Genomic DNA, 15,519 nt, shown 5'->3' on the forward strand with positions numbered 1-15,519 from the left:
GTCAATTTTCAACAAATGAAACAATCACAGATATTTGAATGATATTGCCTTTATTTCGAAAAAATATAAATGCCACTATGATGGAGGGTGAATGGAAATGTATCAAGAATTCTAAATGCTAAAATGATTAAAATTGATTCTTAAAATTTAATATTTTCGATGGGAAAAAGATTGCGTTTTACATTTAAAATGTTGAATAAAACTGCTTGTATGCTTAAAATTGGCGTGAAAACTCTTTACTTCATTTCGCATGAGCCAATTCACTTTTCAGCCGTTCGTTTTCTTTTCGCAGCTCAATAATTTCAGCACGTTGCATTTCAGATTCTGACCTTAGTTCACGCAAGGCTTGCTGACATGCCCGTACTCTCTCAAGGAATGGTTTATTTATCGGAATACACGCACCAACGTTCATTTTTGATGCTTTAGCCTCGGTTTTGTGATGGCATTTGGATTTGTCAGCCAGATTCAAGTTGTCAATATGGGATACATCGTCATTGATATCATGGTCTTTGCCGCTGTTTTCAAACGATTGAAATAATGCTTCGGATACATTTGGGCGTACTCGCTTTTCAGGATTGCGAAAACCAGGGATGATTTCGTCTAAATGCATCGTGTCCAATTTTCCAGGAATTGGCTTGATGAATGTTGTTGGCAATTGCAATGGACCAAACTTTCGTTCGATATTTTCGATATATTTACTCGCCTCCTGTAACCAAATATTTCAAATTCAGTACAATTTTCACATGGTTTGCTAAGCAAAATGTGTCTTACTTCCTTGGCCTTTCTGATGTCGTCTTTGTATTGTCCCGTCATATAATCGTTTGGATCGTGGTTGCAGTACAAAAAGCAATTGTCGTACGAAACGATTGCTGAGGTATGATCATTGAAGAAGAACACTTCAAGCGTTCTAGATGCATCGTAAATGTTCAATATTTTCGCTGGCCAATATGGATAAATGTCGAATTGAGCCCATACCACCAGATGAGGCTTGGAGCACACCAGATAGATGTCAACGTTATTGTTTACGTAACATTCAGGGCATTTTCGATACAAATCGATTTCTTTTTCGGCACTCTTCAATAAATTCCTTGCAATATTTCTGGTTCCCACCAAATTTTTCTTCTCTTGTTTCACGCGCTCTAAAAGTACCGCAAATTACACAGGAGATTATCTGTTATTCTATAGGCAGGCTTACATAGTTCGTAAGAAATACTCACTTGAATGCAAAATTTCGCAGTTATGGCACAACCACTTGAAATCGAGCAAAAGAGCATGGGTGTTGGCATATTCGTTGCGTTTGGATTTTTCTACAATGTCCGCAAAACTCACCGGATTGATCAATAAACTGTTTGTGTAGTCATATGGAACGTTAAAAGTGCCATTCTGTGAAGAATAAATGTAATATTATATTCAATGTATTGATATCTACGGTTTTTTTAACAACAACAAAAAGAATACCTTGATCGTTTTTCTAAGCAAACGTTCAACGATATATATGTAGCATTTGCTGAGATCATCATTGTCTAAACATCTGAATAGAAATTATTAAAATATTGAAAATCATTCAATCGAAAGGTTAAGTAGTTTTACTTTTGATTGGATTGGCATTCCACACATTTCCAACCAGGCTTGCATCGATGCATGTCAGGAGTACAGTTCTTGTGGAATGATATAACGCAATTAGAGCAATGCACCTCGTGTGCACATTCTTTGTGGCATCCCCAGCAATACTTATCCCACTTCGGCTGAAAATTTCAAATGTTCACATAAAAATCCAGAATATTTCAATAGATTGTAATGCCAGATATTACTTTGGAATCAGGTAGATTTGCTTCTGAAGAAGCGCCCGTTACACAAGATAAACGTTCATCAACTGAAAACTGTTTGTTCTTCACACTCCATTTTCTCTTAGCTAGCGGTATATCTTCGTCGTCAGAACCGCTGAGCATTTGTTTATACTTATTCATTTTCTATGTAGAAAAAAAAACAAAAAGAAAAAAATATCACATCTGTTCGATATTCAAATTTATTGCAAGAAATTGCAACAAGTTTGAAAATCAAATTGCTTCGTGTTTGACAACAACTTGAAATTTAATTTTTTGACATTGCTCTGAATATGGGTTTACCGCTTTAGTAATAGATGTAACACGAATTTATTGAAAAAATACTTTATTCTTCTTCACTCTCACATAAATTTGAACAAAAAATCTTGATTTTTCATATGTTTTAAACAAACTTTATTAATATCGTATTTTTATATATTAATCGTATTTTCACTGCGATTTTGAAGACAAAAAAATGCGAAATCAACACGATACTGAACTGAATTGCCAATTAGAGCGCTCGAAGTATCGCTACTCAATGATACTGTTAGTGAGATGCTGCATTGTGTTGTTTACAACAATTTCTCTTTCGTGCAGTAGTATGCGTGAACGATAACGTAAAGCGTGCAGTTGTGCTATGACATATCCAATACATACACACTTTGATGATTTGATGAATATTGTTCGTTTGAAAATGGATGACATTGACATTTCTCATTTATTCGACTGATTGCAAAACAACATGCAATTGTATATGTGCTTTATGGTTATTGGTTATTGTTGGGAATTCAGTTCAACTTTGGACATTTTTTTGTCCTCTTTTCTTTTCTTCCTCTTAAGACTAATGGCGAAAAGGCAATTCTTTTTTTTTCAACATTTCTAAACGAAAAATTACACTTCAGGATCCGCTTCGATGTTCTGTTCAACAGGTGTTACCTGAAATTAGTCAAAATAGAACAGTTTACAAGCAATGTTCAATGAATAAAATTTCGAAATAAGTTTTTTTCAATAATGCATAAGTCTGACGAATATCCTCAAAATAAAACAAGAAAACTAAACTCACATGCAGTTGGATGCATTTCTCGCACAATGTTGCATTGTCAGTTTGGATTTGCTGTAGACATTTGGTGCACCAATTATGCGTTTTGGCGTGAACCACCTCCTTTTTCATCGATTCAATTTCGGTCTGCAATTGAATAATTGTATCCTTTTGCAATTGATATTCCGCCTTCAGTGCGGCAATGTTTTCACGGTATTGGTGTACTTTTTCTAGGAATGTCTTTGTCACCGGAATAGAACGTTGTTGCGATGCAATCATCACATCTACACGTTCGTTGGATTGAATAGTCGTTGTCGCTTGTTCACTTTTGACATTATCGGAATTGCTGGCATCATTGTCATTCGGTTGAGAAATTTCGATCGTATCATGGTCAATGTGCAGTGTGCGTTGATCTGGGTTGCGAAAACCAGGAATCATTTCATCCAATTGTTTCGTAAATAGTTCGCCTGCAGTTGGTTTGGTAAATCTTACCGGTAGTCGAACGGTACCGAATTTCGCTTCAATATTCTGAATGTATCGGTTGGCCTCCTAAATTCAAAACTTGCATTAGTGTCGCCAGCTCTGAAAATACAAACTTCTGTGCAATTGTTGGCTCACCTCTGCGGCGGCACTAATGCCTGCCTTGTCCTTGTCGGTGAAATAAATGTTCGGATCTCCTTTCGAATAGAGGAAACAGTCTTCATACGAGACGCGCGCAGAGTTGTACTCTTTGAAGAAATAAACTTCAAGTGGCTTGCGACCTTCATGTATCTTGAATAGTTTTGCAGGCCAATATGGATATGTCGCATATTTGGCCCATAGAACTAGATGTGGCTCGGAGCAAACGCTTATGAAGGCATCCTCCTGATCGCCTCTTATGTAACAGTCGCCGCAAAGTCTAAGGTCTCTCACTTCATCTTCGCAATGTTTGAATAAGACTTTTGCTTTTTCAAGTGTTTCACCGTACGCTTTCTTCGCATCTTTGTCATCCTTCTTGCAATCTAAATCCAGAATAAATTCAATAATTTCAAACACACGTTTTGATTTCTAGAAAAATATCGTTTACAGTTCTTAAGGATGTAGCAGTTATGCTGCAGCCATTTGAAATCGAGCAAGAACTCGTTTGCGCTTGAATATTCCGCATTTTTAGTTTTTTCCAAAATCTCATGAAATGTAATCGGATTGATCAAGTGTTTGCTGGTCGTGTAACCATTGGGGACGGTGAATCGGCCAGACTTTGGAAATATGAATATGAATTACAATTAATATTTGTAATTGGTACATGGACAGCAATTCAATGCAACCTTATGGCTAACCCGTTCAACACAATGTTTAAGCAATTCATCCAAGTCGTTGTCATTCAAACTTCTGCAATGTAATCGAAAATGATTTGTTTGTGTAACTTTAAACAAAGATCAGTTTATGCAGTACCTATTTTTTTCCGTCTCTGCTAACAATTTGCACTCTGGACAGTGCCAGCCAGACTTGCATCGATTTTGATCAGCAATGCAATTCTTATGGAATGACAAAACACATTTTGAACAAGACACTTCGTCATAGCTATCCTTATGGCATTTCCAGCAAAAATTGTCCCATTTGCGTTCAGACATTTTCTGTGTAAGATAAAACGATTATGTTGAACAAATACAAATCAAAGCATATCGTGCACACTCATATGTCAATCTAATAAGAGGCAATGAACGAATTCGATTTTTTCACATGTTTCAATAAGTAAAATCGAGGTTTTCCAAACATAAATCCGGACAAGTTTGTCACGCACTGCATATATATTTTAAACAATGGGATTGATTATTCTCCCATTTGCATATACAGCACAATATGCTATGTATAACACGAATGATACAAACCATTGATATCTTTGTCATGGCATACTCAATAAAAATGAAATATATTTCATTTGTTTTTATCGGCACCTCGGCACTTTTGTTTGCGAAAAAAACTATTTTTCAGCGGCGAACAAACAAAAAACAAAATGGACGATATGCGAATATACACAAAACAATGTAAAATATTTTTTTCAGCGTTGAACATAAAAAAGCAGCGTAGAAAAACGATTGACAATTTATAATGAGAATTTCATAGCCATGATTTCTTACCAATTTCCATAATTACCGACCAATTCGGTACAGAATTGTTATATTTTTGTCACCAAAATCCTGGATTGAGTTTAAACTTTGATTCGATACGATGTCTACAACTGAGAAGAACGCTTATTCAGTTTTTTGTGTAAGCAAATTAGGCTGTGTTCGTAATTTGGCAAGTGTGTGTGTGTACGCACGTTGCTCATCAAGAAATAACAAAGTGTACTGTAAGACTTCGTGTTGGTGGTTTTTTTTTGGGGGATTTTCGGCTACATTCAAAAAATGACACTGTGGCGCTGTCCATGTGCGAAACAAACTCAAATTCTATACAAAATGAAATCGTTGATTTTAACTGATTTTCTGTATTATTTTTTATTATTTTCCAGCATATAATCTTATTTAAATGGCATATGGCTTAGATAGTAATGCAGTTATAAAAATAATAGTACTTTATGTATGTATATTTATTTTTTTTTTACATATTTCTAGTTGGTACAAATGAAAATCGATTGTTAGATGCAATCAATAGACCAAATTGAAATCCAATTAATCAAATCATTTGCTAAATTAATTTAAGAAACCATCGGTTTTATAAGTACAGAACAGTAAACTGTTCAAAAGTACAGAACATAAACACAATTAAGAAAAAAAATTAAAGGCCAACAGAAAAAAAAACTAAATTACAATATCATTTTTAGATAAATGCTTGAACAGCACACAGCGTGATCCAAATAGATTTTTAGCTAGCCATTTCGGTTGACTCGGAATCATCGCCGGCTTCGGCACCATAGCATCGTCGCTTATAGTCACTCAAGAATAGCTTCGACATATTCGATTGATCGATTTTAACCGATTGTGTTGTGTTACTGTGGAAGAAATTAAATTCTTGTTCAATCGATTGCATATCGAAAAGAATTGATTTTTGATGAATAAACCAAATTTCATGTATAATTACATTGTTTTGTAGAAAATGGCTCGACAATTTTCTATCTCAATGCGGAGTGAGTACAATTTGGCCAAATCGATGAGTTTATCGTTCTCTTCTGTATTTGTGTATGGCAAAATCAACTGGGATTGTCGCGAGTCTTGTAAGAATCTGAACGGAAGAAAATAAAGTTTTATTTATTTCATTTTTTAATTTGTTGGTAAGAAGAATCATTCAACAAACCTGGCCAAATGCTCGTTGACGCTGCTAAAAATGGTAAAACCCGGTCGTTCATCACGAATTCGCCGACAGCCTGCCCGAATCTCTCTGACTTCCATGCTCGGCGAAGCTAAAAACGGGTTCGAAGCTTCACCAGACATTTCGCTTTCGATCTGTGCCGTGTGAATGCCAGACGTAAAGTTTTGATAGCTCTGTGGAACAATGTCGATTGGTAACGAGGTAGCGGTGCGCAGCACACGACTAGAATTTGATGTAAGCTGATTGTCCGATGTTGACGGTGACGAATGCGTTAGTGAATCGTTCGATGTCAGTCGATTTTGTAGCGACGTGGGAAACTTTGGCGGAAATATGCTCGATTCCAAGTTTAACAATGTGGTTCCAGTGTTGACTGGATTTTGTGATGTGCTCAAATGTGATGCATATGTTGTTGTTGGCAGTTCATCAGCTGACATGAGTGTATCTTCATCTTGACCCATGCAATCGTCGTTGGTGAAACGTGCCTTCAAATTGCCAGACGTCTGATGCACGCCAGACGCGTTATTGTTGGTGGAACTTCGTGCCGATTTGGCCCGCTTGAAATCATTTTTCGAAGCGAAATTGACCATTGCTTCGTTGCCTGGCCAATCGGTCAGCTCATCATCTCCCTCTCGATCACTTTCGTTCGTTTCGCCCGCCTCAGAATCACTGCTGCTCAACGAGCTCGAGCTCAAGAAATCATTCAAGTTACCGCAATCCATGCCATTCTGTTCGTGGAATTGCATTTTCAGCTGGCTTCGTTTGCTTTGCTTTCGCTTGTGGTTCGAGTGCCGTGACGTGTTGTGGCCTTTGCGTGAACTTTCTTTGATTTTAATCGGCAACGAAATGTCCACCATCGGTGATTGAACGACACCACCCGGTTGAATATCTTGAACGACAAACGGTGAATCAAAACTGCCCGATTTCTGTGGCATTTTATTGGTATTGGCACTCGATGCACTGTCAATGGACAAACTCTTTGCTGTGAATGGGGTGACCGTTTGTAGGCCAACTGGAACTTGTGGCAACTGTTGTTGGCTGACATCGGCATTCGTGTTCGTTGTTGTATTTTGGCTACTGCATTTTAGGTATGCTGAATCAAAATTGAATCCAGTCGGCACACTCTTACCATCGTTGGCTGTCACAATTCCCGGCGCAAAGCTCATAGCACCACTGTGGTTTAGTGATTCCAGTGAGATTTTCTCAATTTTCGACACAATATTTTTATTCAGCGGTAGAATTCGTTCGCATGGCTTGGCGTATGCGTTACGACTGCGATTTTTGTACTCCAAATATGAATTTTTCGGTGTGAAAAATTCACGCTGGCGTGGCACACTGCTCGAATGCAAGCGATAATGGTCATAATCGTGATATCGTTCACGATGTGATCGTTTGCGTTTGCCACAGAAAAATAGACCGGTCCGGAAATTCTCCTGATTTGTGTGTTTCATAACCCGTTTCTTAACCGTGCTGCTGCCGGTCAACGGAAACATTGTATTTGGATTTGGGTTGCCAGGCGTCGATGGTGTCGTTTCGTATTCCACAGCCATGCGCTTAAACTTTCGCTTTCGACGAGTGCTGGGTCTGCAAAATTTCAAGATGAAATTCATTTAATGATTTTGCCAAACAACAACAAAAAAAAAAGCATGTGTATAAATGTGTGCTTACCGTGTTGGGCTGAAATTCTCATTCAGTGAATCGGATTCAAAGTTGCCAAAGAGGCATGTTTGTCGCACTTTCAGCGCAAGTTGGAAATTCTGGCGATCATCCGAATCACTCAGGATTGAATTTGATTGGCATTCATTAATATCAATGTTTCCATCGCCTGGACTCGAACTGTCTTCCGTCGGCTGTGGTGCACATGCTAAACATACAAATGGAACAAGTGAAAATCATGGCAAAATGCACACGATGCAATAATTTTGCATGGAGACAAAAATGACTTGCGCATTACATCGATACTTACGTAAGTTGCCGGTCGAACGAGTACGGCGTCGGCCGCCCCAACAGTGTCCAGCTCGTACACGTGACGTCTCCTCTAGTGCCAATGTCAAATCATGGGAAAATTGTTCCATATTGACTTTTTACTTGGTTCGGTTGCACTATTCGAAAGGGAGTCTCTTAGAATGCTTCATTTATATGGGTTTTGGTTTGCCTTGATGTGTGCTTCTAATTGTTCCTTATTTTATCTCTAGCTTTCTGCAACTGGTGTAATTTAAGAATGACAAACATTCAACTTCAGTTTACATAACAACGCTATTTGTTTTATGAATTGTTTGTTGTTGTTATTTCAGTTCCTCAAAATAAAGAAATCGAAAGACGAGGAAAACATTGTTTCACATATATAAACAATTTGTCACATGGAAGTGGAGGAAATGGTGTTTCGATTGACGAAAGTCTTTTTTCAAATAGAAATTTGAAACATAAATGCACTCAATCGAGAGGTTACTGAAATTTACATTCAAATTCATGATACGACGAAACACATGTGAATGGCAAATGAAGAAATATATAAACGTAATTATCGCCCAGCGACCATGAACACAGTGCATGGCATACCAAACAAACAAAAATCCAAAACACTTTTTTCCCACCAAACACAATCAAAACTAGAACTTTTTGAATTTTCGACACTATTCACATTTTAATGTGGAAATATTCACTGGTTTTACAGACAAAAGAACAGAAACTTTTTAATCATACCGATTTAATTAGGATATTCTGCCAATAGTACACATTTTTACGGTGACATTTCCATTTAATTACAGCGTAAGGCACGCAATTCGCAATAAACCACCGTTTGGTTTTCTTTTGGTTGATTTCCTATTGGCCTTGATAAAACAATGGTCGATTTGATAATAATGTTTGTCGTGTACGAAATAAATTCGAATTTCCGACTTTTCATCCCATTCAAAATAGTAAAAAAACGCACACCACTGACAGGGAAAAAAGTTTACCAGAGAAAAAAAAACTACGACACAACAGCAATGAATGTATATATACTACATATATACTCTCATTCGCTCATCAAAACGTAGTGATATCGCCACTGCATCTTTCTCGTATATTTTAATGATATAATGCTTAGCAGTGGTCTTTTTCGCCCGCCCGAATATCAATATACACAGAGACTTCGTTTTCACTCTCGTTGTCACTGCAATTTGACCGAAGAGCACACATCCATTCGTCTCTTTCGTTGAGAAAAACAACCTTTCGCTTTTATTTGTCGTACAAATGCAATCATTATGTGCTCTCTCACACATACACACCGACAAACATACGGAGCATATCTGTCTCGCTCTATTTTGTCAAACCACTTTCATTGTTTGACTAACTGTCACATCTTGACAGTTCTTATCTCGCCTTACAGCACGCTGCTCACTCACAACACATAAATGACAATAGATTGGATGTTTGTATATCGGTTTGCAAATAACACTGGCAGAACAACAATAACAAGAACAAAAAAGATTCTATGAAATCGGCGTTTCTTTTCATGAAAAAAACTTAACTTTTATTTCGTATATCCGTAGGCTACAACAAAATTCATACATTAACTTTTCATTAGTGTCTTTACATTGAATTTACCGGATTTTTTGCTGTTTTCACTACTCTTTTGTTTCATCATATTATTAACAAATGAGTCAATTTTTTCGCGACTCATATTTTTACTATAGAATTCGAGTAGTTCGACTGCATCAAGGCTACTTTTTGTCAATGCATCTCGTGACATTCGACACTTGTCTACGAATTGATTTAGCTCGAAATCAGTTACATTGCGACTCACATTCAAACCATGATCCAATGGATTGTATATAAACATCGAATCAGAGCTTATATTTGCCTTTATCGTTCCAGTGGCGATGGAAGCGGCGTCATTGCTATAGTCAAATGAACTGTAATACTCAAAAAACTCGACCAACAATTCAGCCAATGTGCTGGTATTTTCCGTTTTGAAGTTTAATTTTTTGGTGTCTGTAATGAGTTGAATGTTTTCGCCTGATTCTTGTAGCGAAATTATGTCGTCAGATGGCGGGAGAATTGGTTTTTGCAATCGCTGCAGGAAAAATATCACCAAACATGTCACCATGAAATTGGACAATCCTGCTGGAAACGGTTGAAGTATATCAAATTCTTTGGCCCATGCACGAATAAAAAATGCTAGCGGTCGCACTCGCTCATCCATTTCACCGAATGTATAAAAAATCTCTGACATCTGGTAACCGGAGCTGAAAAAACACAAATTCAAACGTTGTTTTTATTTAGATATAAAACAATGTAAAGTGTGTACTACTTACAAGTTCCCCATTGATAGATCGCATTCTAAATTTGTGAGTGTATGGATGTATTTGATGATGGGCACGCGTGCATTCAAAATCGGCTGAACTTCAGAAACTCCTTGCAGCCAGTGTCTGGCCATGGTCGAAACAACATACAAATTATTTCGAACTGTATACCGAGCCATATCCTCCGACGTGCCCAACTCCATCGACTTAAGTTGACCTTTCCATGTTCGATTTCCGTATGACACTAAAATCATATCTAGGTCGGATTGCATTCGACCAAACCCGTTGATTGATGAACCAAATGGCAAAACTTGCGCTTCATGAAACACTCCTGAAATGGCTTCTTCGATTTGAAGTGCAGTCAAAAAACGCAGACGACTCGACAAGTCACTTAATCTATTCACTTTGAACAATTTCATAATTTGGTCATCGATTGTTTTCTCATCTCGCATTTGTTTAAGAATCGACTCTGGATTGATTATGCCTGTCTCCCGTTTGAAATTGTAATTGATTTTTTTTGGTTTTGTTGCACTATCGCCTGTCGAACTGAATGTTAGAAATCTACCCTTTGCACGAACTTTGCCGTCAATAAAGTGATTGCCGGGATGATAGGCGGAACGAATTACGTCTTTTGCTGTCTCAGGATGTTTGAATTCCACCAGAAAATGTGACTTTGCCTCAGCATCCAATCGAAAGATACTATTGATTGGGCCAATTTGTGAGCAACAGGCAGCGAGTTCATTGTCCGTATTAGAATCGCCTGGCGTTTCTATGAAAATACTTCTCTTTGCTTGAGCCTGTCGTTTCCTCACCTCATTCTGAAATGATGTTTGTGTATTTGCTGCAAGAGAAAATCACATGAAATATAAATATGACAATCGGTTGAAGGTTTTTCGATTATTTTACTCACGAGTCGTTTTAGCATCATGACGATTTCGAATTTGAATTTGAATTTGATGTGACAGCCCGTATTGAAATGTGTTTGATATTTTATTCAAATTCAGTTGGTATTTTAACATATTTTTAGCGAAATTTTTGTGTTGTTGATCAAAAATGTTGTTCGTCTTGACACATTGTCGCCCGTTGAGGTTATGTGAATTGTCAAATAAAAAAAAAATGACAAACATAACATTACTCAAAGTGGTGAGATTATTTGGAATTCACCGCAATGAACTTGTCCCTCTTCAAAATCAAATAGTTTTCAAAGCCTCTAGGCTAGGAATAATAAAATAAATTTAAGCTACATAAAGTCAAAACGTTTTAATCGAAAGTTTAAAAATATATACATTTAAATTTGTCTCTAGAGTGAATCCAAATTTATTTCAATTTGGAAATGATTTCTAACAGTCCCCAATCTTTGTCTTTGTCAGTCGGTTTTGATGAGCACTGTTCGAGCTCCATTAACGTTTCCCGGATCATGATTTTTAATGTGGAACATTCCGCATCGCTGACATTGCCTCCCCAAAAGCTTGTCGTATCGAATACATTTTCCAAATACAGTGGAGATGGTTCTGGCTTTTGTATCTTTTCGGTTGATCTCACTGTGATCAGGTATTTCTCGAAATCAAATGACTGGTAATATTCTAAAAACTGTGCAAACAGCTCAAGTACTGTGCTTGTGTTCTTGGTTTTGAATTGGAAACGTTCAAAGTTGAAAATGAATGAATTTTTCACGATGCTTCCGGCACTTTTCGCTTCGCTATTTCCGATTTGGTGCATCATGTCATCGAATGTGGGCACAAGCGGCTCTTTCAACTGTTGCAGAAAACTTAAGCACATGTACGACAATTGGAAGTTGGTAAAGTTGTCTCTGGCATTGTATCTTGTTATTTCAAATTCTTTTGCCCAACGACGAACCATAAATATGAATGGTCGAATTCGTGCATCAAGCAAACCCATTGCGTACATTAGTTCTGAAATATGGAATCCATCTCTGTGGAATACAAAATCATTGGCATTAGGAATTATGTTTATAATCATGCTAGATATTTCAAGACTTACAAATTGTTGACAGACAAATCCACGCTGCTGTGAATATTTGTGTCAAAGTATCGAACGATGGGAACACGGGCACCATGGAAAGCGGATACTGCATCGGTTCCAGGTAAAAAGTAATCAATCAATGAAGCGATACACTTGACTTGGCGTCCTTCCAACTTCTTGACATCTTCAGCATTTGCATAATCTTTCCCTTGAAATGCCAATGGCATGTGATTATTGTCTTCCGAATTGTCGGTTTGTCGGTCGAAACGAAGAGCCATATCGAGATCACAGCCCATTTTCCCAAAACCGTTCACGGTCGAACCAAATGGGTAGACTTTTGCATTCGGAAAGATTTCGTCCAAATATTCATTGATGATAACCTGAGCCTGCAGGGCCGAGATGAACTTCAGTCGAATCGATAGATCGGTGAGTCGTGTGTGCTCGTACAAAAGGTTCACTTGTTCATCAAAGTTGGCAGCATTCCGAAGAATATCGGCAATCGGTGGTTCGACAGCACTGTCAATTCGAAGCGGTGCCTCTTTTGGCAGAGATGAATTCAATTTCGAATTGCGCACTGTCAAAACTCTATTCGGCCACTTTACGGTGTTTGGCTGAAAGCCGCTGAATTTGAATGTTTCACTCACCGCATCCACATTGTCGTATTCGATCAACATCAAGTTCCGTTCATTCTTCAGTGTGTAGACAAATGCATTCTTTATTTCACCGAATTGTTTGCAATGATGATAGACTTGGCCACAAATATCCGTTGTGTTTACTTCCAGCATTACCGATCTTAATGCCTCTGCTTGGCGTCTCGTCGTGAAATCTTGAAAATTTTCAGCTACAATTTTGACCAAATCAAACAAACAAATCTATTAAAAATCAATCTGTTATGGGATTTTGCTTTATAATTCATACCACTAAATTGTGATTCCTTGACTTTTTGATTTGGAGACGTTGTGCTTTGCTGTCTGCAAAATATGCCTCTGGCATATCGGCTGAATCTTAATATATTTGGTAGTTTTAACATGTTGACCGTATGGAAAATGCCCACTTTAATACTTCGTTTCAATTTTTGTTTATTCGCAATTTCACAATGTAGTGTATGGTTATGTTATGTCTATCGCTGTCAAAGTTATAAGCATGCTTCAGCAACTGTCAAACAAAGGCGAATCGCATTAAATGTCAAAAGGGTGTAAATTTATTGGCGGTTAAAAAAACTCTTTTTCGAACTACTTAAAAAATAACAGTAAATTGATTATCTCAATTGTGGAAATATTGACAAGAGTCCCCATCGATCTTGATTTGGCTTCGTTGTACTGCCTATCTCCATTATATCAGCAAACGTATCTTGAGCATGCATTTTGAATGCGGCACATTCTTCAGAGCTTATGTTTCGGCTCCAATTTTGTTCCATTTCGAATGGGTTCGCAATTTGTAGTGCTGATGGCTCAATTTTTCGGATTGGTTTCTTTGATGTCAACGACACCAAGTTTTTTGTAAAGTCAAACGTGCCGTAAAATTCCAAAAATTGAACAAATAATTCTTCTAGTGAACTCGTATTTTGTGTTTTAAATTGAATTTTGTCCATGTCTCGTAAAAATGTATAGCCTCGTCCTTCGTCCGAGTATCGAACATCTTCTTTACGTGCTGCTGATACTAATTCTGGTACTGTGGGTATGATTGGGTCAGGTAACTGCTGCAAAAAACTCAAAACCAAACAGGTTATTTGGAAATTGGTGAATGAATGCGTGTTCGTTTTCGAAGTCAATTGCATTTCTTGTGCCCATCGACGAACTAAGAACACCAATGGTCGAACACGCTCGTCGGTTTCACCAAAAATATGAAACAATTCCGATATATAAAAACCAGTCCTATTGAGAGAGAATGAAATAGTGACATTTAGAGAGAAAAAAAATTACTCAAACCAATCGTTATTGCTTTTCGTTTTTGTGTTGCACTCACATATTAATCAACGAAATATCGACGCTGATATCCAAATATTTATGAAAATACCGGACGATTGGTACGCGAGCCTTGTAGATTGGAGTGACATTCGCAGCACCGGGAATGAATGATTCACATAATGTACCATAGAATTTGATGTGATTCTCGATCAATCCTCGCTTCGCTGCTTCTGAGTCGGACGAGCAGCTTTTTGTGTGGAACATCAGTCGTCTGTTGCTGTAATCACTTGGCGATTTGTATGAGCAATCATCAGAATTGTAGTGTAATATCATATCCAAATCACAGCCAAGCTTCCCAAAACCATTGACAGTTGAACCGAACGGCAAGACGACATGATTCAAAAATAAACCACTGAGTGCTCGTTGAATTTGCAACGCTCCTAGGAATCTCAATCGCACCGAAAGATCATTTAGCCGTGTATTTTCATACAATAAAGTTATTTGCTCTGATATTGAATTCGATTCTCTCAGTATTTTCGCTAGTTTTCCGGTTTTTCTCTCAACGGATTCTTCGTGCACATTCAATGGGACTCTATCTTTGATCTGTTTAAGTTTTCTTTTGTTTGGCGTATTTCGAAACCACATGAAACTACTCTTCACAGGTACCACTCCTGAAGCAAGTTCCGGAAAGGCACTCGATTGAAATGCCTCGCTCACCGAATCCTTATTGTCATACTCAAGCAAAATAAAACTGGTATCTTTGGGTACGGTATAAAAGTAGGCCTTCGTTACATGTCCAAATTGACTACAGTATTGATGAACATCATCGAATGATTTCTCTGAAGCCACCTGCACTACAATCGATCGACTTGCTTCCGATTGCCGACTGCCGATAACATCTTCGAAATTCCTATATAAAGGTGCTGAAATAAGAATGGATGAAATGCTACATTAGAATTAGAACAATAACAAACACTCGTCTCACCAAACACTTTACCGCTATAACTAATTGAACGATGCTTAACACTGTGAACGAATCGAGTTGCTTTGATCAAACCAACTAAATTTGGTACGAACCTCGGCAAGTGTGCTATCATTTTATCCTAGAATTTTATATTTTTCATTGATACTGACGGTAAGTGCCTATGTATACATATATTGTCAAGTTTGCGAAATAATTGAGGTTATGTCTGGCAGTC

At 37.6% G+C, this 15,519-nt stretch overlaps 6 protein-coding genes across 10 annotated transcripts; all 6 read right to left on the reverse strand.

The window, feature by feature from the left end:
• Nucleotides 1–31: 31 nt before the first annotated feature.
• On the reverse strand, nt 32–2,385 carry LOC129580413 (MYND-type zinc finger-containing chromatin reader Zmynd8-like). Its single transcript, XM_055470826.1, has 7 exons — nt 2,127–2,385; nt 1,812–1,970; nt 1,591–1,745; nt 1,459–1,531; nt 1,218–1,383; nt 772–1,139; nt 32–706 (listed from the first exon to the last, which is right to left on the reverse strand). The coding sequence occupies exons 2-7, from the start codon at nt 1,965–1,967 to the stop codon at nt 242–244; spliced, it is 1,383 nt and encodes a 460-aa protein (XP_055326801.1). The 5' UTR covers nt 1,968–1,970; nt 2,127–2,385; the 3' UTR covers nt 32–241.
• LOC129580412 (MYND-type zinc finger-containing chromatin reader Zmynd8-like) lies at nt 2,214–5,149 on the reverse strand. Of its 2 annotated transcripts, none has more exons than XM_055470825.1 (7): nt 4,980–5,149; nt 4,294–4,475; nt 4,167–4,230; nt 3,929–4,097; nt 3,481–3,863; nt 2,887–3,411; nt 2,214–2,759 (listed from the first exon to the last, which is right to left on the reverse strand). In XM_055470825.1, exons 2-7 carry the CDS (start codon nt 4,470–4,472, stop codon nt 2,715–2,717), a joined length of 1,365 nt encoding a protein of 454 aa, XP_055326800.1. In that variant the 5' UTR covers nt 4,473–4,475; nt 4,980–5,149; the 3' UTR covers nt 2,214–2,714. The 2 variants fall into 2 exon arrangements, with proteins under 2 accessions (XP_055326800.1, XP_055326799.1); XM_055470824.1 differs by lacking the exon at nt 4,980–5,149 and adding an exon at nt 4,731–4,876.
• A 161-nt stretch (nt 5,150–5,310) lies between these two features.
• On the reverse strand, nt 5,311–9,406 carry LOC129580415 (uncharacterized). 3 transcript variants are annotated; one of them, XM_055470830.1, is made up of 6 exons: nt 8,848–9,377; nt 8,111–8,349; nt 7,813–8,008; nt 6,133–7,728; nt 5,920–6,060; nt 5,311–5,830 (listed from the first exon to the last, which is right to left on the reverse strand). In XM_055470830.1, the coding sequence occupies exons 2-6, from the start codon at nt 8,217–8,219 to the stop codon at nt 5,704–5,706; spliced, it is 2,169 nt and encodes a 722-aa protein (XP_055326805.1). In that variant the 5' UTR covers nt 8,220–8,349; nt 8,848–9,377; the 3' UTR covers nt 5,311–5,703. The 3 variants fall into 3 exon arrangements, with proteins under 3 accessions (XP_055326805.1, XP_055326806.1, XP_055326804.1); XM_055470831.1 differs by having other exon boundaries at nt 8,111–8,592; nt 8,848–9,359; XM_055470829.1 differs by having other exon boundaries at nt 8,111–9,406.
• A 225-nt stretch (nt 9,407–9,631) lies between these two features.
• On the reverse strand, nt 9,632–11,640 carry LOC129580416 (poly(A) RNA polymerase, mitochondrial-like). The gene is made up of 3 exons (XM_055470832.1): nt 11,341–11,640; nt 10,443–11,271; nt 9,632–10,373 (listed from the first exon to the last, which is right to left on the reverse strand). The coding sequence occupies exons 1-3, from the start codon at nt 11,555–11,557 to the stop codon at nt 9,698–9,700; spliced, it is 1,722 nt and encodes a 573-aa protein (XP_055326807.1). The 5' UTR covers nt 11,558–11,640; the 3' UTR covers nt 9,632–9,697.
• Nucleotides 11,641–11,664: 24 nt separating this feature from the next.
• On the reverse strand, nt 11,665–13,557 carry LOC129580418 (poly(A) RNA polymerase, mitochondrial-like). Its single transcript, XM_055470835.1, has 3 exons — nt 13,332–13,557; nt 12,432–13,254; nt 11,665–12,363 (listed from the first exon to the last, which is right to left on the reverse strand). Exons 1-3 carry the CDS (start codon nt 13,441–13,443, stop codon nt 11,748–11,750), a joined length of 1,551 nt encoding a protein of 516 aa, XP_055326810.1. The 5' UTR covers nt 13,444–13,557; the 3' UTR covers nt 11,665–11,747.
• On the reverse strand, nt 13,468–15,509 carry LOC129580417 (poly(A) RNA polymerase, mitochondrial-like). 2 transcript variants are annotated; one of them, XM_055470834.1, is made up of 3 exons: nt 15,318–15,509; nt 14,379–15,243; nt 13,468–14,287 (listed from the first exon to the last, which is right to left on the reverse strand). In XM_055470834.1, exons 1-3 carry the CDS (start codon nt 15,415–15,417, stop codon nt 13,672–13,674), a joined length of 1,581 nt encoding a protein of 526 aa, XP_055326809.1. In that variant the 5' UTR covers nt 15,418–15,509; the 3' UTR covers nt 13,468–13,671. The 2 variants fall into 2 exon arrangements, with proteins under 2 accessions (XP_055326809.1, XP_055326808.1); XM_055470833.1 differs by having other exon boundaries at nt 15,306–15,509.
• Between the last annotated feature and the right edge of the window lie 10 nt (nt 15,510–15,519).

The sequence above is a fragment of the Sitodiplosis mosellana genome, unplaced genomic scaffold (assembly GCF_009176505.1).
Source record: "Sitodiplosis mosellana isolate CC-2019 unplaced genomic scaffold, AAFC_SMos_1.0 Smas_scaffold_1, whole genome shotgun sequence".
Taxonomy (NCBI): Eukaryota; Metazoa; Arthropoda; class Insecta; order Diptera; family Cecidomyiidae; genus Sitodiplosis; species Sitodiplosis mosellana.